Below are 23815 nucleotides of genomic sequence, written 5' to 3'. Positions count from 1 at the left end.
GTTTTATCCACTTTGCTACAGTGGTCTTATTTTATGTAGGTCTTCTGCCATTTCCTTCAGTTTGTGAAAGAGCTCTTATTAGTGAAGAGGTTAGAACATCAGTATCTCCATTAACTGCTCTATGATGACATTTGGTTTATACTATTTTTGTGACTGAACAGGTAATTTGGTTCCCATTAGGAGAAACCTCATATATTTACAGGATTAATGAACTGTGTTTTGCTTTGACTGAGATTGATTTGTATTCTGTTTACTGTCAGAAGTAGCACATTATTATTTTTTAATCTCTTCATTGTGACAACAGGGTTTTTAAAGTAAGTAGCTGGTATTCAAGATCCCATTTGATTTTTGTATTAGATTTGGAGTGACCTCCCAGACTGAAGGAATTACTGAACATATAAAAACAGATGATAAGTTCTCTCTTATTTTAACAGCTACCTGATATTTTTGTATAACTTTGATGGACTCCTAAACTGAAGGGGCTGCAAATTGAAGCTTTCAAGCTATTTGATCTAAAAGCAGGAATGGTAATACTTTAAAAATCCTATAGTTATTATAGCAAGTTATTTTTTTTTTACTGTACAAATAAAAGCAAGTATGATATATAATTGTAAGCATTGTTTTCTTCTGTGCATTATTGATAAACCTTGTGATTATTGCAGGTCATCCGTCGCAGTGGTCCTGAGGAGAAAACCCTTGCCATTGTAAAACATAGGATGAAGCACACATGTTCCACAGCTTGGATAGTGATTTGTCTTGTAGCTTGGGAGGGGGTGCCGCTCCATGTAGCTGATGATCTATATTCAGTGCTGGTCTACAAACTCAACAAATTTGGAACACCAACAGAAAGAAGGTAGTAAAATGAGCTAGATACTATTAATTACAGTAGATGGTACTAGAAACTGTTAAATACTGTATAGTAGACGATACCAGTAGCTACCGTAACAGATATATATACAGTAGATGGGATGGATACCATGAAATGCTTAGCAGTATTGCTTATCTCTGTAACCTAGGACTTCAGCATTGACAAGAAGCCAACATGTGGTGGTGCACTGTATCGTGGTTGGAGTAGCAGCAGCATTCACTGTGGAGCCAAATCTCTTTATATTTCCCTGTACAGTACCTGCCGTGAGAAGGACCTTGGTCTGACCGTGGAGAGGCACAGTCTGCCACAAGGGGGTGCCTGATCCCTGCATGGTGTGTGTACTGTACAGTGTTGTGCCTGTAGGACAGCCCCACAAAAACAGTTACTTACATGTGGCTGATGTGTCTGCTCTGCCAGACAGATCTGGGTTAAACAATAACAGCAACAGCCTAGGCTTTTGAGCAAGTGACAGATTATTCACCCATTACCACTGAACATAAGGCCACAACAGCATCGTGTAAGTTACTTCCTCTAAATGCTGTCTTCATCAGGATTTGAATCCTGGCTTTATCAAACTAGCAGTACTAACCACTTGCCTATTGTGGTGGTGTTGGCAGTGGTGGTGGTGTAAGAGTATGAAGAATATAAATTATAATACATGTATCACAGACTTCAGTACAGTGAAGTTTTACAGGTTTTCTGAAAGCATACTTTCTCTGGGAACTGTTGTTTGTCAGAAAATTTTTGTGTATTCCTTAATTAAACTTGTCATTATTAAAGTTCACTGAAAGCAGTGATGAGAAATAGGGAGGTGAGTATGGAAGTTAAGAAGTCACTGCATGATAGTATTGTGATCCCTACCCTGACGTATGGAAGCGAGGCGTGGACCTTGCAAGAGGGGAACAAGTGAAGAGTGAGAGCAGTGGAAATGAGTTACTTGAGAGAAGCTTGTGGAGTGACATGGAGGGACAGGTTGACGAATGAAGAAGTGAAGGAACATTGTGGGGTGGATGTGGATGTGGTTGAGAAGATTAGGAGAAATACACTGAGGTGGTTTGGACATGTGGAGAGAATGGAGAATGAAAGTGACCAAGAGGGTGTATGTAGGTGAGGTGGAGGGAGGGAGAGGGAGGCGTAGACTGAGGATGAGGTGGAGGGATGGAGTTGAGAGGTATATGAGGGAGGTGGGGGGTGAGTTGGGGGGAGGGTAATCAAATGGTGGGTGACAGAGCGACTTGGAGGCGTTTTGTCTGCGGCCACCCTTTTCGGGATTAGGGCGTCGGGCTAAAGATAGATAGATAGATAGATAGATTATTAAAGTCTTTAAAGGTGTATGATTGATAGATTGAATTTAGTGATACACTCTTGTATACTGTACAGTTATACCATAGGATATTAGTAAACAAGCCATAGCCATGACTTTCGTATTTTCCTTGTGGCAGATGTGGCGTCAATGAGGAGCGTACGTGCATCTGCCAAGGCTTGGACCCTGACACCTGTGGGGCGTCATTCAGCTTTGGGTGTTCCTGGTCAATGTACTACAATATGTGCAAGTATGCTCGAAGTAAGACCGCCCGCAAGTTCAAGCTTACAGATGAACAAGAGGTATGTGGTCATGTCCGTGCCCATGATGCTGTCTCTTTGTCTCTGTATCTCTTCTCTTTCTCAATTCTATATATATATATAAACTATGTATATATATATATATATATATATATATATACATACATACATACATACACATACATACATACATACATACATACACAGTAGGGCACCAGGTTTCACAGCATCCTATTTGGCAAAACGCATTTTCGCGACAGCCATCAAATGTTCACGTAATTGAGCATTGGGATACTCGATGTAGTGCTGCTCTCAGGTGTCTGCCCTTTTCCCTCCTCCATCCCTCATTCCCTCCATCCTCTTCTGTATTTCTTTCCTTGTCTTGCTGCCTGCGGGTGACTTTACACTTGCTCTTCTGTCTATCTTTCCTTGATTTTTTCCTCTTCCTTCTGCCTGTGGGTGACTCTACACTGAGTGACAAGCCAAATGGTTTCGTGATTGAGCATTGGCTCACTTGATGTAGTGCTGCTCTCAGGTGTCTGCCCTTTCCTCTCCTCCATCCTTCGCTCTTTCCATCCTCTTCTGTGTTTCTTTCCTTCATTCTTTCCTTGTCTTTCAGCCTATGGGTGACTTTACACTCCTTCTTCTGTCTATCTCTCCTTCATTCTCTTCTGCCTGTGGGTGACACTACTCTGTGTGACAAGCCAAATGGTTTTCTGTACATCAGGAAAGCATTTACTATGCTGGGTGGTAACCATATAACCAAATTTTGGCACCTAGTGGTTTAGTGGGTAATTACAGCACTGCAATCAGATTGAGCCAGTGAAGGTTTATATCCAAGGGATAGTAGGGGTTTATTGCCTACATAATGCCACTCAGGGATAAGTGAGGCTGGTCACTCTCATCTTAAATGTCAGGACCAACTTGCCTAGCCCCTGTCTCCAATGCTTGTGATGGGACAACATAAGATTGGATGACGGATGGGTGGAATGAGCATTGGCAAAAAAAAAAAAAAAAAAAAAAAAAAAAAAAAAAAAGCATTTTCACGCCTTCCAGCATCACAGGTTTTGAATTATTGCCACGGTGACGCCCGCACCAGCACTTAGTTTTGACCTGTTTTTCTGCATGTGTTCAGTGTGTCCACAAGTTGAGTGTTACACTCTCGCATCCTTGATTATTAATTGACGGAAATATGTCATCTTGTGCTACAAGTGCAGCCATAGATGGACCGGGTGATAGTGGAAATGGTGTAAGGTGTGAACCTGGAACAGCAAGCAGTAAAGGGGGTATCACACAGTACCTGAAATCATGGTTTGCCAAAGAAATCGTGTTAACTGCCCAAGAAACCATGGTAGCCGCCAAGGATTTCGTCAGCAAAACTGGATTCCATGCAAACTCATTCCTGTCCACGGATTCAAGAACAAAACGTTTTCTCTGATAGCAGAGCGAGCTGAATGGAGAACTTGAAGGTTATACTTCAGTATTTTGTTTATTTTTTAAGTCATAATTCCCTCCTAGGGTGCCTGTTGCTTTCCAATATGTATATTACTACTTATAAAAGCTTAAATAACCTTTTATATCATGCCAGGATGAAATAACAGTGTCCATAAATCAGTTGTTTACATTAGGGAGTGGATACAGCACGCCACGCTGGGTGAAGGAGTTTTGTATATATCTCGCCGTTCATTCAACACTGCAGATATGATGGCATCTGGGCAGATAGTATGGAAAAGGGCTGCTGAAATTGCCCTCAATGAAAAAATAAGGCCATTCCCATATCACGAGAAGGCGGCTGTGGAGCCGCCTTCTCATGGTTTTAGCTGCCACCACTTCTTTCTCCTCAAGTGCCGCTACTGTGAGAGCCAATGCAGAATCACTCTCCCCTCAGCAAATTCAAGAAAATCCATGTTGCGTCTGATACATGTGAGACAGTGGGACAAACTACAGTGTGCTTTGTTTACATTTTTGCCGACCATCGGCGGCAATCGAGGAACGTGTGTGATAGGGTTTGTGCCTGGTTCCAGCAAACCAGGAATGCGTTCCGTCGGCAAACCATGATTTCAGGTACCGTGTGATACCCCCTTAAAGGGAAGACCAGGCAACTACCACCACAAGGGGGTTAAAAAATGCAAGTATGATGAGTTAAAAAGTAAAATCGTGGCAGAAATGGAGAAGGGTGCTTGTAACCCTGAAATATGCAAAATGTATTATGTGCCGGAGTCAACAGTGGGTAGCATGAGAAAACAGCTGAACGAATTTAAAGCCAGCCAATAATCATATGTCCTGTACTTTGATATGCCAGTTTAAATTTATTTTTCCTAAAGTTATATTGGTCCAGTGATCAAGAAAAAAATATTAATTTCGTTGTGCAGTTTACATTTTTATATTTATACCAAATTTTATTTCTTGTCGAAATTTGGAGGGTGGTAGCTCCATGACAACCACTCCGGAAATTTCAACAAGAAATAGAATTTGGAATGAATATAAAAAATACAAATTGCACAACAAAATTGCAGTATTTTTTTTTTTCTCTTGATCACTGGACCAATATAACTTAAGGAAAAATACATTTAAATTGACAGATCAGTACAGGACATCTGAATATTAACAGCCAATCTAGCTCTTGCGAAGAAGCATTTTGAACCAGGTGCCAGAGGTAGATGAGTGAAAACGGTGACCGAGTACAGCTTAGTTATACCAGTGGTTGAACGTTATTTATTACAGTGGTCGAATAGATGGACCTGGGAAGGCGTTAGTGTGTCAGGGCCCAAAGTTCAAGACCAGACTCGTCGATTTTATGGTGTAGTTGCAAAGAAACATAACATTGCATCACCCTCAGAGTTCACTACTTCACAGGGTTGGCTACAGAGGTTCAAAGGCAGGTTAGTAGCAACATTTCAGGTTACTTTAGGAGGTATTTAAAGTAGGAAATACACTAGGGGGTGAGTTTTTTTATAAGCCCAGTCCCTATTAGCTTATTTCGCATAAGGCCAATGCCCCAACGTTGGAGGAATCAACTTTGGTGGCACTTTTCACATTCCCTTTTAGGCATAAAACCTGGTGCCCTACTGTGTACACCCTCTCAAAAATTTTTCGGCACCTCTTGCTCAGATACCCTTCGCAACAATCACTGTTACAGACGGCGAGAATACGTGGTGTGGTTGGTACCCCAGTACCTCTCTCCCTCTCCCACTAGATTTCATCATTACTTCATTAGCAGACGACTTAACACACCCCAGCAACATAGGGCCAGGGATACCAACCATGCACCGTCATTCAGAAGTTGATTCAGAATGTTTTGTGTGGTGTGGCTAATGTATCGTGCTGTAAGGGTGCTCAAAATTTTTTTATAGGCTGTACATATATATATATATATATATATATATATATATATATACACACACACACACACACATATATAAATATATATATATATATATATATATATATATATATATATATATATATATATATACTTTCCAGGGTCACCAGTAGGTTTAAAAGATAATGCAATAATCTACTATCACTCAAGGTAGCTCAAGCTGGACTCAGCTTGACCCATGAGCCCAGTTTCCTAACTTTTGTTCACTGACTCTGCCCCTACACACACAAAACTACCATTGCTCATGGTCAAATGTTCATGCCAGAACCCAGAAAACCATAATTGTGGGATAATAAAGATTAACATAAATACATTGATTATGAGGGTTAGAGCCCCTCCCTTACGGGATTATGGCGTCTGGCAGTAGATAGATAGACTAAAAGAAATGCCTAGCAGGTGGATGTCTGTACTTGTAATTGACAGTAATAACTGAATTCCATTCTTATAAAAAAAAAAAAAAAAAATCAAAAGCCTTTTGATTCCAACCACTTTTGGTTTGAGGAATTGCACTGGATAACATGAATAAACTTAACTATGATACACATATAAATCCTGTGACAGGCATAATATCGGAATATCTATTAGGAAAAGGATTTTCTTCTTATCTTTCATTCAGCTTGTGTTATAGATATTAATGTGAGTTAAAACCTTCATCATGTGTAATGGTTAACCCACTACCAGATTCATGCAGTAAACCCTCTCTAATTCGAACCCAAATAATTTGGAAATCGGTTTATTCGGATCCTTTTTGACCACCAGACAAATAATTTTAATTCAGATAGAAATTTGAATTAAGCGAGACAAGTCCGAGAAGGGTTGCAGTGATAAATGGACATGAACAGTTTTTGTAGTGATAAGTGTAGTAATAAATGTAATTTTTAAGAACTGTACAGTACCTTCGCACAGTTAAGTGTACTGTACTCAGCTACCGTTTTGCAAGACTTCATTATCAAGGTTTGACACTATTTTATTTATTTATTGTGCATTCTGAGTATAGATTAATAATATACTGTACTGTTCAACTTTTTGTGAAAAAGCCATGTTTTAGTGAGCGTGGGTGTGATTTGGGGATAAGGGCAAGCATGAGCTCCAGTAATTTGGATTTTTGGATAATTCAACATAGGGTTCCCCCCAATTATTCTGAATTATAGAGGGTTTACTGTACTGTATTAAGAAATAAGAAAATCCTTGATACACAGGAAATGAATATACAGTATTTTTGTTACAATTCTGTTCTTTGCTTTCCCCTTAGGAAGGAGAGGTAGAGCACAAACTCCAGACACTTGCTACCATCATTGGTCCTGTGTACCAGCAGTATGCTCCAGAAGCTTACAAGAATCAGACTGCTTTTGAGACTGATAGCTTAGAATGCCGTTTGGGATACAAGGGTGGACGGCCGTGGGCTGGGGTTACTGCATGTGCTGACTTCTGTGCACACTCCCACAAGGACAACCACAACATGAACAATGGGTGTACAGTTGTTGCATCTCTAACCAAGCACCGAGGTTTCACCAAGCCTGATGATGAACAGCTGCATGTACTGCCTCTGTACATCCTGGACCAGACTGGAGAAGATGGAAGGCCTGAGAGCTTTCAGGCCAAGGTCCAGAGTGGTGCTCTGGAAGTTCTTACAAAGTAGGTGTTCGTTGTGCTGCCACATTACTCATGATTGACAGTTGTTAGTAAGAAATACTAGATAATAATTGCTTTGCACAGACATGAAATGATATTGCTGTATCACAAAGGGATCAGCAGATAGTAAAAAGTACAGTAAGATGACTAATACTTGATTGTTGCATTATATATATATATTTTTTTAATGTTTTGAAAAGGGAAATGCTAAAGCTAAGTACTGTACAACACAAAGCTTTCCCAATCACAAAATACTGTGCAATTCCTAAGTAATATTCGTGACACTGTACTAGAAAGTTTATGATCTGAATGTGTTATTTTAGATTTAATTTGTTAGTTAATGCGTTGACATGATAAAGGCCATCATACAGTGAGATTTAATTATAATGAACGAACTGGAGGAAAAGGCAGATGGTGTATCCAGTAATTCGTTATATAAGATGCATGATGGGGGACTGGCTATACCAGACCAAGGGTTGGTATCATGTTTATGAAAAATGGTCCAATAGGTTCCCCTAGTAAGGAAAGTTATAAGGTGTCAATAAATCAGTATTGTATGGGTTTGGCCTGTGGTGTTTGCTATATACTGTAATAGGTCAGTGAGCAGTACAGAACTAATGTTGACCCTCATTTCAATAGATAATAATGAAAAAGAGGAAGTACTGGACCTAGGTTCTGTATTTAACAAATTTGCCTAGTAAGTAGGTTACTGGAAGTGCTCCCTATACCATACCTAGGTTCGGTATATAACGGAAGTTGTCTGGTAGGGTCAAGGGATCGGTTATATCCAAAGTCTTGTAGAAACGGATCCATTAAAAAGTGGTCTCACTGTACTTTAACATGGTTGTCATATGAGCCTCCTCCCCCTTCCCACCTCACTCAAAAAAAAAAATCCTGCCAGTGGCCTTAGAGTACACAGTATTTGTTATTTAATTGAAAGTTAGTTGATCGTAGGCTATTTTGAACAATTTTTTTCAACCAAAGATGAAAGTTACTCTCAACAGGAATAATAAAATGTTTTTGCAATACTTGCATTCCATCTTACTAAGATTTATTAACTGTAAATACCACATATGTCATTCATGGTCAAATGGAACTAGACGTGAAGGTGTGATATATACCAGTTGGCAATCCCTTACTATAGTACCTACTTTTAGGTGAAGGAACATAAGCCTAGAGGGTAGGAGACCAACCTAACCCCTTGAGAGCATTATGTTACTGAAAAACTTTCAGTCATCCTTGGGAAGCTTGAAGCCGTTAGCATAGCAAGACCATCACTCTGACTCATGCCTTCTAATGATTAGTTGTTCCAATTGTAATGTTTTCTATAATACTTGGCTACCAGAATAATGAACTACCGGAACTGTAAACCATAATCACATGGTCGGACTACGTCTGGAGTGCTACCTTTACTTACGTAGAGAACTGCTAGGTAGCTACCCAATATATCCACTTTATAATGATTAAATAGGCGGATAGCTTGTTCTTTTGGCAAGTTTTGTGTAAATGGCCAACACATTTTACTTTATTGCTGATAATCTATACTTGTTCACAGATACCCATGTGAGATTAGATTGAGAACTGAGCCACTGCTGTCCTGCCGTGCAAGAAACCTTCTTGCACGAGGCCTTCCCCTCCCAAAGAGGTTAAGGGGTAGGGGTAGAGGCAAGGCAAGAGGTACAGGTCGAGGACGAGGGATGGAAGAACTCAGTGAACCAACCAGTCGCACTGCAGACTTCACTGACTCCCTCAGTCAGGACCTTGACTGTATTTTGAATGGTATTGACTTCAGTGATCCCAACGATGTGCTCAGTAACTATGGACTCAATGGGTCAGACTACAGCTGGCTGTTGGAGGTGGGACCAGACAATGACTTTGGACTTACCTGTGATTTAGACCAGATACTCTCATGTAAAGATGATAGTACAAGCAGTGATGATGTAGCATCTTCCAGTCAGCCACTAGTGGACAGTGATAATCATCCAGATAGTGAGAAGAGCCAAGAAAATCTGGCAGCTCCCACCTCACTTCCTGAACACCAGCCTACCTCTGGTGATCCTCCTGCCAGTCAGTCAGGGAGCTCGCCAAAAGCAGCGGCAGCAGGAACAGTAACAGTTCCCCCCAGTGCTTCACCAAGCATACAGGGCAGCCCTCATCAGTCAGCATCTATGCCTCCTCCTCAGTCTCCTGCCCCAAAGAGACCCTATTCCCCTCAGTCCTACAATTCACCAGTGTCATCTTGCTCCACTACCCCACTTCCTCCACAGTCTGTTAGCCCCAGCCCCTCCCCCCTGCAGTCTCCCACAGTATTCTCAGTACCTCAGCCCTCCAGTCCTTGCCCATCACCACTCGGTTCTCCCTCTGGTCGGTCTGTTACCCCATCTAACCCCCAACAAACCTCAATGACCAGTCCTTGCTCCTCCCCACTTCCTTCCCCTTACCGCAAGACCTTCACCCCTGTGCGTCCTCCTCAGTCAACCAGCCCTTGCTCTTCTCCCATCCCCTCCTCCATCGCTGAGTCAGTTACCCAGTCTAACTGTACCCAGTCCCCCCAGAGTTGCCAGTCTCTGATGGCATCTCCAGTAGGAGGAATTCCTTTAGGAGTACCTACTCCACACCAGTCTCCCCTTGGCCAAGCTTGCCCTGGCAGCACTCCTCTTACCCCCGTTTCATCCCCCAATCCCCATGGACAGAGTGCTGCCACTTTGCAACTAACTCACCCCATGAGCATCCAACAACAGCAATGTACAAATCGACCAGAAAATCAGTATCCCAGTTTTAACAAGACTCAGCATGAACAGTTTCCCCATTCTTCACATCTTTTTCAAAATACTCCTTCCACTGCATGCAGTTTGCCACATACGATGCAAAATGGTGTTGATCCAGTTCTCCAAATGCACTATAGAAGTACAAATCAGTTTAGTAGGGGACCAAATATGCAAGAAGTTATGCCTTTCCATCAAGATAGGTTACTTAATCACCCTTTCTCCAATTCAATCAGTGATGAGAACCCCTATAGTGTTGAACAGCAGTGTAACAAGCCAAAAGAACCAGAAACTATAATCAGACATAGTGACAATTTAGAGAATTTCCATGACCCCGAAGTAGGTGGTGTCGCTGTCGCCCTGACTCACGGTTCGGTGCTATTTGAATGTGCCAAACATGAACTGCATGCCACAACTGCACTCAAGAACCCAAACAGACGTGATCCAAAGAGAATTAGTCTTGTGTTTTATCAGCATAAAAATCTTATATATAGGAATCATGGCTGGGCAAAGTTTGAGGAAAAGATGGAAAAAAAGAGAAGTGAAGAGGAAAGACTTATCAAAGAAGGCAAGCTAAAACCTTCACCAAGGAAAAAGAAGAAGATGATGAAAGATGGTTTTGTGTTTCCTGAAGACTGTACCACTGGGCTGAAGACGGAACCTGATGTTCACAGACCTAATGGAATGCCCCAGGACCCACGAACTAGTCCACTTCACACTGAAGGGCATGGAATGGGAGTAGGGAATAGGCTAGGGCATCCAGAAGGCCATCTGTTAAATGCCAAGCCAGCTACTGTGTGCCGGCCAACAAGTGTTCGACTTCCCAGCCATCCAGATCTTAGATCTCCCCCAGTTAGTTATGCCAATTATCACAAGCCTCTTCCACCTGTTATAGAGAACTCCAGAGCTTACAGTCCTACTCAGAAGTTTGGTGGTGTGTCTCCCCAGGTTCCATCTTACTCTTTAGCTTCTCACCCATCCCACCTTATCACATCCTCAGCTCCCACACTTAACCCTCACATGCAGAAACCTCAACCTACTCCTGACCACAATTATACTGGGGGCATGCATGGCAACTACTTCAGGGATCAGCGTAGACCCCCATTTAATGTTACCATGCAGGAGTTTAATCCATATGGTCCAAACTCAGGCCAGGATTCCTACCACCACCATCATCACCACAACCACCCCCATGCAGTCTGCCATCAGCAGCAACATGGAGTCTGTAATCATCACTCTTTCCAAAACAACCCCATGAACAGTGGTCCTATTTCCAACTCCCAGAACATGCCCAGTCATCTCCACAATCCAATGAGTAGTCCTGTTCACAACCCTATGCACAGCCCCATCAGTAATGCCATGCAGAGTCCCTACAGCACTCCAATGCACAGTCCTCACATCAGTTCCATGCAGAGTCCACACAGCAATCCTATGCACAGCCCACTCGGCAACCCAGTCCAGAGTCCCCACAGTAACTCTATGTTAAGTCCTCATGGAAACCCCCAGAACTCTCCCATGTTAAGTCCTCATGCCAACTCTCATGCGACACCCATGCAGTCTCCCCATGCCAATCCTCTTACAACACCCATGGCCAGTCCACATGGCAATCCTCATAACACCTCAATGCAAAGTCCATATTCCAATCCTCAGAACACCCCAATGCCCAGTCCTCATGGCAACACTCAGAGCACCCCCATGCCTAGCCCACACAGCACACCCATGCCCAGTCCTCACACAAACACACCAATGCCTAGCCCTCACTCAAATGTCTCCATGATGGGCCAGAGTCAAGGTTATCCGAGCCAAGTTTCCCAGCCCTCCTACGGCCTCACTCCTCCATACAGTCCGGGTCCTCATGGCTCAGTCCCACAGGGCACCCCACTCCCCACCTTCAACAACAGTAACACCAACACTAATGTCCCTGGAAATTACAATGCTATGATGCCCCGAGGTGCCCCTGCCCACCCTACTGCTACATGGTCAGAGATGAGGTATGCCCCACCTTTTAGAGTATCTGGTCCTTACAGTGAGTGGCAAGGGAGCTAAGAGAGAGTGTGGTCCTGGAATTTCCAATACCTTGTTATTATCAATTCTTGCTGTTACTATGTTGTTTCTCTGAGTAACTTTTAGTGTTTGGCTGTGAGCTGGCTATAGAAGCTCAAAAAAGTGGTAGCTGCGGTGTAACTGGTCACAAAGAGTTAAAACTTCTGTTCAGATATAGAACTAGTCGATATTTATTTATTTGTGGCTGAAATAAATGACAGATATTCTTCACTGAGAAACTATGAGTGTACAGTAAAGTATGTAACATTTTGCCATATCACAAGCCATTACTTGTGTAATGATCTCATGTGAGTGAAAGATGTCTTGTAGAACTTTTGGTGACAATTCTCATTTCATTACTGAATCAGTTGTGTAGTTGTAAGGTAGTCTTACCACAAGTGTTGCTTCTTAGATGGCTTATTTATCATTTTTCTTGTAAATAGTACGCAGACTGTTTTAGTTTTTTAATAGTAAGGACTTCTGATAACTGAATTTGAGGAAATACATATGAACAGATGTTTGTTTAAAAATTGAAGATATTGAATCTAACATTAAACAGACATGAGGATGTCTGCTTATTTCTGGTGATGTTTAATACTCAGAAGTGTTCTCTGAATGGTGTGGGGAATAATCAGATGATTGCTCAAATATTCTCCATTAACATTTTGAATTTATTTTTTTGGAAATGAAGCACTTTTAAGCCAAGATGATTACTAGTCTATGCAAGGCATTTTTAAGAAATTTAGCCATGTACTTTATTTTTTCCTTAGGATAATTACTAACATATTTTTGGCCAAAAGGAAGGCCTTGATGATGTTATTGTTTTAAGGACATATATGAATATTATCATCAAGTACAGTACATACCAAGTACACCCATTCAGATTCTCACGTCTAATCTCAAAAGCATTATGAAGCAGTTGTGAACACATCCCCCAACCCAAAGTAATAGCATCAGATGGCAAGACTTGCATTCCAGCTCATCATGCTCCTCAAACTGCTTCTGACGTGTGTTACTTCTCAAACTCATAATCAGGGGCAGCAGTAGGAGTGTGATGTGTGTGGGAATTTGCCGAGCAACACTAGACTAAGTTGCTAGTGGGCATAATTTGACTGAAGCCCTCCACAAGCAGGTAGCCAAGACCTAGACTCCTCCAGCAGTAGATTTGTGCATTTGTTGATGGTGTGCCTTTTTGGTTTGGTGTTCTGTAGTTGTAATTTATGTGCATTTAATGAAACTGTTTACAGTACAGTATACTGTATTATTGATTGGCATTGGGCCATTTTATTTATGAGAAAGTGGGGTTTTTAGTTTTTATCTTGACATGACCCATTGAAGTTAGTGCAATATTAAGGTTTTACTCTTGCATTCTGTCACCACTATTGCTGGAGTGTTGGCTTGGCTGCAGTTGCCTCTGTCGCCTTACTATCGTCATCTCTTGTACAAATGACTTTTGTGCAGTCTTTTCCTTCCTTTACTTTCTCCTGTCTATTATTCTTGACAAATGAGGTGCACTAGTTCATAATCACCTTTTAGGAATAAAAAATGCTGTAATTTTTGGATATTACAACCCTGTGCTACATGCGAAGGAGTGAAAAAATAAGCTTGAGAATCTTTTTGTATTTTTACATGCATTTTGATACTTTTATTGAAAAGCAAAAGTGAAGTATTGTTTCGTAGCAGTACCTATGAGGCGGGATGTAGAGAGGGGTTGGGGTGGACCCACTGGAATGAGCTCTGTTGATGACGTCATGTATTTTTCATCCTACTGCGTTTTTAAAGTGGCATTGTGATCTCAAGAATCCCTTAGTGATTTTTTTTTTTTTCTTAATATTTTGTTATTGATGTATAGATATCCAAATACTGTAAAAAATGAAATGATTCCCAAACAATGAAAAATGCTGAAAAGCCACTCTTGTTACTTTTGTGACAGACTGCAGTGGTGAGTGCAGAACTTACTGAGATATTACATTTCACCTGAAGTTGCACATCTGGTCGTACATACATTGCCACTGTTGCCTTCCTTCCTGGTGCCCTACTGTAGTATGTAATTAAACGCTTGATTGTTGGATAAGTCGTGACGCTGGATTTTAAAGTACAAATTAAATACCACCCTCATTCTTAAGTTATAGTGGCACTCCTCTTTACACCCCGCAGGCTTAGTTGAGATATCTTTAAACGTTTCCGTCTGTCTCTTTCCTGTACAAATAACTCTATCCGTTTTTCCCTTTAAGACCTAGTCATTTGTCTGTCGCAGGACCCCCCCTTTGATGATTCTTGTTTTCTCATACATGGCTTTGGCGTGATGTATTTTTGTGACATAAGAATGGGTAGTGTGTTAGAATCTAGCATAATATTATTTTCATTTTCTGACACAGGCTGGAAACAATTTAAGTACAAGTTAAGTATTATTTTCTGGTTTATATTTGCTATGGTAGGGATAGTAGTCATGTAGATACAAAATATGTGTGAAACCCTGAAACATTTCCTCTGGATATCTTTTGGGCAAGAGCATCTACTCTGAGTTCCACCATCAAATTTCATGGTAATTCTGTATAACAGTATCGGTATTGCTTCTTACTCTATTGTCACAGAAACACACCAGTATTATCCATATCATTTCATGTCTTGCAGCTTGTATTGTTTGGGGTTTCTGTGATGAGGCAGACTATCTTATTTAGCCTTAACTAATTCCTTGACTCCCACTCCAGTTACCCTTATCTGACCATAGACGACAAAGTTGGAACTTTAATTCAAGCCAATGAGAAATGAAATGATGATGGCAGTGTTACTGAATAGTTGATAAAGTCTCATGCTTGTACATACTTTATCTTTAAGGTAGCCAACAGTTATTATGTGAGGGAGTGAACAATGATGAGTCTTGTGCAGGGTTGCTAGGAGGTCGAGTTTCCTTGCTAGGAACACACTGGAAATGTCTCTCATGGCAACTGGGTGCAAGGTTCATGATGTTGATTGCATCACCATTATGAATAATGATTATAATCAATGTGCCGATAGATATGCTCTTTTTCCCTTTGCTGATAATTATTTTCTGTTTAGATGCAATAATATATAAAATTGTTTGTGCAGTTTGTCAACACTCCGCTGTTCGTTTTTACCATATTGCGGTAGTCCACAATAGAAAAGAATTTTGTAAGAATTTCGGCTTCAGTGCTATCCTAAGGTCGCCTTTGCACTGATAATGCAATTCATACAATTATCTTTAAGCACATGTGACAATATGAAAACCTTGAACCTTTAGTGAGTTGCAAAGAAACTTATCTTCTATCATGAGTAGAAACATAAGTTTTCCTGCAATAAAGACTGGGTTCAGTCTGGTAGTTGTCACGCGTGAGTGGACATCCCTGTACAATAGTACCGGTGGCCCCCACACTGCGGCCATCGGAGACCCACCTGGTACCCCCCCCCAATAGGACTGTGGCTAAGAGGCTGGTCATGGACAGGTACTGTCAAGGTAATGGTATGGAGGATATGGTACCAGCAGCCAGGAGTGCCTCGCAGCTGTCGGTCTGAGTGTCCCTCCTAAGACAGTTCACTTGCTTAACTGACTTGTAATGTTGCAGGTTTTCTGTAGATATCTTTAAGCTCTAGCAGTATTGCAAATTTCTTAAGCAGTTTGAACTACCTTATGCTACATACAGAATGTTTTTCCTTGTTGACTGTTGCATGTTATTGTGCCAACATTTTTTGGGTCTCAATGGAGCTACCAGATAATCAAAGTTGCCAGATGCCTATAGATTTTTACACTATTTAAACACAGCCCAGATTGTTATTCTTAGACTAAAATCTTTAATTTAACGAGAATCTCACCGGGGACCCGACTACCACTCAGCCGCGCTGTGGTGCACTGATGGTTGCGATAGAGTTAGTATACTAGAGTAGACCAAATGTAGATGGAACATGTATCAATAATTACGCTGTCTATGTTCTCATCCTCAATAAATGATCAAAACAAATAGCTCTAGTTGGTGTAATTTATCCTTCGGATGTGATACTCGTATGTGATATAATGTTGGTTAGGTGGTGGCAACCATCATCCACTCACTTGATATAGTGCTGCCTACTTCTTCCCCCACCTTTATCATTCTTTTTCTGTGTCTGCCTCCCCTGTCTTCCTAATTTCACTTTATTACTCTTATTTCCATTAGGTGGCTTTACATCGAGTGACAAGCCTAACAGTTTCCTGTAGGAAACCGTTTACAATGCTGGGTGGTAACCATATAATCAACCCTTACGTGTTCCCTTCATGTCAGCAAGTGGGTTGGCAGAGGGTTATTGTCCCTCCCCATAAAACAAGTAGCTCTAAGACAAATGGCTGCCCCTTAATGGGATTATGGTATCTGGGTATAGATAGATAAATAGATATATATTTTGTGTCATGAATGATGTTATGAGCTGACTGAACTTTTGCCTATATGACTTCAGGGGAAATATTAAATCTCATCCTTACTGAATGAAACTGCTCCTGCATTGTGCCCTGACTGCCCAAGTATGGAATGCTGAATGTGAGCTTTATTACAAGCAAATGTTATATCATTGGTAAATTATAGATGGCCCACTCAATAGAGTGCTTATCATTCTGAGGATCAAGAAAGCTGTGCATTTACAGTGCAATATGTGTTGATTAATACTGTACCAGTTTATGTTTTGCATTAGTCATACAGATTCTCTGTTATCTTTATGGACATGTATCTGAGACTGTAAACATTCGTCATCGCCAAAATGCTGGGGATATGGCAGTGTCTCTGTCAGTGTAACAGTATTGCAACCTTTCATTTGCCATGCTCTGACTGTGGCACAAAAAATAATGTGAAATTTCATATGGAGTGAATGCCTTACCCCAAGACTCCTACCAACATCATTTTATTAAACTCATTTGCTGTACTTCATCTGACAGCGTACATTACTCTGTTGACTTGTACAACGGGCGTGCAGTTGTCACTACATGTTTTGGAATAACAGCTGCAGATTCCTGGATTTACTGTAGTTTATTCAAACAACACTTACAGCTACACAAAACATTTTTATCTCCCCAATTCTAACCACAGTAGATTTGGCAGATCCTCTGATCCTCTTAAATTTGACAAACCTTTGGATTTTGCCTTCCTCAGGTAGCCTTTATAAGTGCGGCAGCTCCCATGAATGATTGCACCACTCTTACCCATATATCCATATTTCAGACTGTGCAGCAGGTTCACAGCAGTGGACTGGTTATGCAGTGGATGGATGGATAATGAATGACCACTGGCATACGGGATAAATTTGAGAATTGCAGTGGACAGCTGCATGAATGATAGCTGGGATGTGAGTACCTGCTACACAGGAATATATATATATATATATATATATATATATATATATATATATATATATATATACACCTGTATATCAGCTACTGCAGTATGATATGTGTATTCAGTATATTCTTATCGCTGATTCATAGTTCCTTAGTCGATACTTCGTCTTGAATTTTTTTTATGAAGACAAATTCATAGTATCAGTGGAATATCTCATACAGTGCCATCGATATCGTTAGTGCCTCTTCCAGATTCGAATCAGTTTTGAAGTGCCACTGTTCCAGTTTATGAAAATTACCTGGAAATAGTAACAAAAAATACAAAATAAGCTACTTGATTGAAGAGGTCAGCCTCATGTTTATACAATAAAAATAAATAAATAAATAATCGAACGTCCCCCTTTACAAATGTTGATGAAAGGATGTATAAAAACGGAAATGCTTCAGCAAAGGTTCATTTAAATCTCCCGCGAGTGCATCCGCCGGAGCGAGAGGAACACTGGAGCCTCACGTGACATGTAAGTGAGCTGCTTCACTGAGGCTGGTTTACATCAGATTCTGAGGCAGCCTCGGTTGTAAACAAGCCGCAGTCGAGGAAGTTAGCTGAATTTCGTTTGTTAATTGATTATAATCCAATTTATCTTGCGAAGTCATCTACTAGAAGGCTTAGAGAAAGTGTCGGAGTAAGTAGTTAACTGCTCGAATTAACTCACAACCAGTGCACAAGTGGCCCCACTCCCTACATGCAGCAAATAGAACATGGCAGGTATGCATTTTTGTGTTTCTTCATGACTTTAGTTTCCTGTTTGCGGTAAAAAGTGCCTTACATAATATTGGGGATAAAATCAGGCAGAGATTGGGTTCGGTTGTGTTTATATACCACAGTTTTTCGCGACCTGTTCTGCAGGAAGTGAAATACTTCTGGCGTGGTACGTAAAGCAATAGTTTCTGTTCACCCTGTAATCTTACTCATACGTAAGGGTTTCACACCAAATGAAGACTGTGTGTAGAGTTAAGGTGGTAGTTCAGAGGTCTGGTAGACCACGCGAGGAACAAATCATGAAAACACTCGTGTAGTCAAGAAACACACAATGTTTCGTTCGCTGTAAAATTACGACGCCTGCGAAGCTCGGCAATGGAAAGAGAGTAATAGTTAAGCAGAAACTGGCTCACGGGTATGCCTAAGTAAAATGCTAGAAAACACTTGATCTGCAGAGGGTTGAGGCGGAGCCAGTTGGCTCTTGAAACTTTACATGCCATTACCCTAAGTCACTGGTTGAAGGTATACATTTACCCTCCCAACTCACCATTTATCAAATGTTATTCCTCATTCCATTTTCAGTAAATCGTTACAAGCGACTCACGTAAATACAATTGAAAACACCAGTGATTATATATATATATATATATATATATATATATATATTATAATCAGCGGAACAACTAAACACCAGCGATTTTATATATATATATATATATATATATATATATATATATATATATATATATATATATATATATATATATATATATATATATATGCAAACTAACCACAGGAGAAATGAAAGAGCGACATTGAGTACTTTCGTATATTACATCTTCAGAGTGAGACAGAAACGTAAAGGGTAGAGGTCTTCTATGCACACCAGCAGCAAGTAGTGGCACACAGAACAATGGATGACCTGAATTTTTACCTGCGGCTAAACTTAGGGTCACCTGCAGCAGGGAGTGGAACACAACAAAGGATGACCTGAATCTAAAAATACACTTGACAAAGGAGGAGGGAGTAGGAGGGGAGGAAAGGGGAGTGGGAGGGAGGGGGAAGGGGAGAGGGGGGAGGGAGGAAGGGATAAATACTGCTGCTTAACTTAAGACCTAGAGGATTAATGCTTGGTGTGTCCCACACAGGTGTGACTACACCACCAGGAGATGACAGAGAACAATCATGTGTTAGTCTGGGGGATACTGCATCCAGTGATCACCATATTGACTGGACAGGCTCCAAGATTCTAGCAAGATCAAAAAGCTTAGATGAAAGAAATGTAATAGAATCTTGTCTAATTTCTGGTACATATGAAAAGAATGTAAACATGAGCGATGGTCATTTTAAGTGTGATAAATTGTTAACTGAATTAATTTTAAAGCAGTATCCCCCAGACTAACACGTGATTGTTCCTTGTCATCTCCTGGTGGTGTAGTCACACCTGTGTGGGACACACCAAGCATTAATCCTCTAGGTCTTAAGTTAAGCAGCAGTATTTATCCCTTCCTCCCTCCCCCCTCTCCCCTTCCCCCTCCCTCCCACTCCCCTTTCCTTCCCTCCTACTCCCTCCTCCTTTGTCAAGTGTATTTTTAGATTCAGGTCATTCTTTGTTGTGTTCCACTCCCTGCTGCAGGTGACTCTAAGTTAAGCCGCAGGTAAAAATTCAGGTCATCCATTGCTGTGTGTGCCACTACCTGCTGCTGGTGTGCATAAAAGACCTCTACCCTTTACGTTTCTGTCTCACTCTGTCTGAAGATGTAATATACGAAAGTACTCACTGTCGCTCCTTTCATTTCTCCTGTGGTTAGTTTGCATACATATCTTCACGGTGAAGTGAAGTCTCTGCATATATATATACATATATATATATATATATATATATATATATATATATATATATATATATATATATATAACCTGATTTCAGCTTTAAAATGTGCACATATCGCCCGTCGCTTTCATTAATCTAAGTCGTAACATAGTAGGTGTACTGGAAAGTGTACACATGGAAAGCGAGATAGAGCTTGAGATAAGCAGCTCGTTTACACCGAGAAGAGCACCTATAATTCAGGTTATCTTCAAATCAATAATCTTACTTTTGTTGTAAGTGTAAATATTATAAGAAAACTAATTTGTTTCTTGAATAGTTTATATATATATATATATATATATATATATATATATATATAACATTGGAACAACTAAACACCAGTGATTATATATATATATATATATATATATATATATATATATATATATATATATATATATATATCATCAGCCGTTGAGGTCCACTGCAGGACCTGCCTATCCCTACCGAAGCAGGGACGATACAGCCAATGTATCTCTACCCAGTGCCTTAAGCTGTCTGGTAGAGACTCTATGTAGGATGAGAAGTGCTTGTGAGTGTGATTTTACTGGCTTTGGATGTGTATGTAGTCTGTGAACCAAGTGTAATCGGCCCGCCTTAAGCCGATTGGGTGCAAGCATAGTATATGCGGCACTGGTTCAACCACAGCACCCCTTTTGTCCGCCAAAGTAGCAAGTGGCTTGGTGAACGCTTCCCAAAATTTTTACAACTCTGGCGGGAAGCGAACCCGCGCTCACCAGAGTGCGAAACGCACACTCTACCACAGAGGCATAATATATATATATATATATATATATATATATATATATATATACATATATAATAAATGGAACAACTAAACATCAGTGATTATATATATATATATATATATATATATATATATATATATATATATATATATATATATATATATATATATAATCACTGGAACTAAACACCATTGAATTCCCGCGCATTTCGTAACTATTTAATTTCGTAGCATTCTGTTTTGTTTTTTTACATAACCAAAGTAGAAATATGATTCTTGGCCATCAGAGAAAAGTGGAATGGCCAGGCCTGTTTTTATTGTGTGCATCAGCAGAGTTGCTGGGCGACGCTTACCTTTCACTTACATTTTATCGTGGGCATTATTTGCCTACTGCATTTTTTCAAGATTGGGGAATGTACACAGATCGAGGCATTTTAACAACAAAGAGTTTCTTTACAGCGTTTTTTCAGCATAGATGTATGTAGGATTTTTGCTTGGGGGGAGGGAGAGTGAGGCTCCTCCAGGGGAAAAATAAGGAACTTAGTTGCAGGAACTTTTGTTCCTCTTCCACTGTTATTTTAATGTATGATAACCAAACCGTACGTGCTCCCTACGTGTCAACAAGTGAGTTGGTAGACGATTATTGCCCCTCCCCGTAAAACCATCCCATAAGGGGTGGTCAAGTGGCCACCCCTTATGGGATTGTGGCGTCTGGCAATAGATAGATAGACAGATTAACTTTGTAGTCGACGTGTTTTAATAGTATCGAATATAGATAGTTAACTGCCAGAGAGGTTTCCAGAGAATAGTCTTAAGCCGTCAGCCGCCATTTGAAAACATAAGTGATTATTTGAGAAGACAACAATACGCCAGGGATGGACATCTCTCATACCGATACCTGTTTTCTGTTTTTTTTTTTTTTTTTTTTCAATTATTTTACATTTCATTGAAACTTAATTTCCTGTCAGAATATCATTAGCTTATGCTGTACAGTATTGTGTAACTATATTGTTTTACATTGCATTCAGTGAAGACGTAATATACCGGTTGTTCTCTCGAACAATTGGTCATGCCCTTGGGTGGCCATCAACCTTTCCACCAGATTTGAAAAAGAAAGTACTAATTTCACACAAAAACACATGGGTCGAACTTTGAACTGTGACCCTGACCTTGGACCTTGAGCTTTGATTGTTCTCGGAATTGACTTCCTTCGTTCTTCAGCCCTTCGGATCAAAACTAGGTTGATCTTGCCATGTGACCTTGACCTTTGATCTGATGTTCTAAAAAAACAATAGGTCAACCCATGGCTTACCTTCAACTCTTACTAAGTATGGTTGAAATCGGATTAGAATTGTGAGAAAGTATATAGGAACTAGAAATCGGATCAGAATTGTGAGAAAGTTAGGAACTAGTACGCTACAGTTCGATTCGTCATCCTATTACATACTAGTTCACAGATCACCAGTAACACGTTGAGTTATTTGTCAGCATAAAAAAAAAAAAAAAAATCCTTTTGGAGAGCTACACTATGTGGGCAAGGAAGGGCCATAATACTGACGGAGGTTTCTTTCCCTTGCATTCGATGTTGTATTATGTAGTTCATTCTTGATATCTCCAGAGCCTCCAGAGGACTTAACATAGAACACATAAACTTAAGGAATTAATGAAGGGTAGAACAAGATTTAACTGTTGCAGTTCGAAAACTTAAGTGCTGAATAATAACTTCTGGAGTTAGCAAGAATACATTCCTCGGACTGCAGAAGTTAGTCACGACTAGCAGGCACCTTTTGCGTGAAACCCTTTAAGTTGAAGTTCTACATATAGCTGTGCCCATTTTGATGGTAAAGTTTTTACCCGACAAGCAAGTTTTGATATATAACCAGGTATCATAGCGTTAGTGAATTTCTTTATGATTCAGTTGTAAGATGATATTCATAGAGATACTGAGCTGGAAACAAAATCATTGCATATTCTTGCACTCTTGTTTGCCGCTGATAGACTATCGGTACTTTCCTCACAACACGTATTAACTAGTTTAGCCTTTTTTTTTTTTTTTTTTTTTTTTTTTAGACTATTCCTTATCTCCATCCTCAGAACTTTGCATGTACTTACTCTGTCAGGGTAGGCGTATTTTTTATTCAACCATTTCTATACGCGTCCATCCAACAGACCACCACCGCTGCTTTTTTTTTTTTTTTTTTTTTTTTAACCATTCGTTTGTTAAAATAAAACACCTTACCGTGAATAAGTTTGCTGTATTCCTTCGTAGTTACCCAGTTACGGAAATTAATGCCGTCATGAAACTTCGTTGAGCTTTTCTTTTTCCTTTTCGTTTTTTCTTTATTCTTCACTGTCGCTAATTCCTTTGTGTAGCCTACTTGATAGCCCGTCTTACGTAACCCACCGTCGCTGCCACACCTGTTCTGCCATCAGTTTCTAATGTCGGGACCAGAAATCACTTTCTTGATTGATTAGGTTAGCAAGATCTCTTTAGATTTTGACTGTTGTTTGGTGTGTTAGTCGCATTTCCTCTAGTTGTTTCAGTACCACTTACCGTAGTACTAGAACTTCTGTTAATCGTAGTGTCACATAGCCGAGGTGAGAAAATTATTATTGATGTACCATATATATTTTTTTATTTCCTATTGTTGCTACATTCATTAAACTTCACATACTCTTCCAGCCAGACGGTCTACACATACTATTGCAGTCTAATACAGGTATATACCATATAACTATTTAACTGTATAATAGATGATGGTTTGACCATGTGAATCCGGAAACGTCTTTTATTTATTTATTCCCATGCCTTTAGACGAAGAAAAAAGAAAATAGTGAAAGGGTTAGCGTTAAATCTAAAACCC

At 40.2% G+C, this 23815-nt stretch overlaps 1 protein-coding gene across 1 annotated transcript in view; it reads left to right on the top strand.

Annotated features, from left to right (window-relative positions):
• The window catches only part of LOC145412951 (uncharacterized), a 210867-nt gene extending 194633 nt beyond the window's left edge, over positions 1-16234 (top strand). Inside the window, 4 exon segments of the mRNA XM_080282770.1 lie at positions 663-853; positions 2311-2473; positions 7066-7448; positions 9001-16234. Coding sequence (XP_080138896.1) covers positions 663-853; positions 2311-2473; positions 7066-7448; positions 9001-12256 — 3993 coding nt within the window. The 3' untranslated portion in view covers positions 12257-16234.
• Positions 16235-23815: the final 7581 nt, after the last annotated feature.

Source organism: Coenobita brevimanus, chromosome 94, assembly GCF_032717465.1.
Source record: "Coenobita brevimanus isolate Jiangsu-jjx chromosome 94, ASM3271746v2, whole genome shotgun sequence".
NCBI classification, from domain to species: domain Eukaryota; kingdom Metazoa; phylum Arthropoda; class Malacostraca; order Decapoda; family Coenobitidae; genus Coenobita; species Coenobita brevimanus.
The sequence above is the reverse complement of the archived record's forward strand: the minus strand, read 5'-3'. Positions and strand labels throughout refer to the sequence as shown.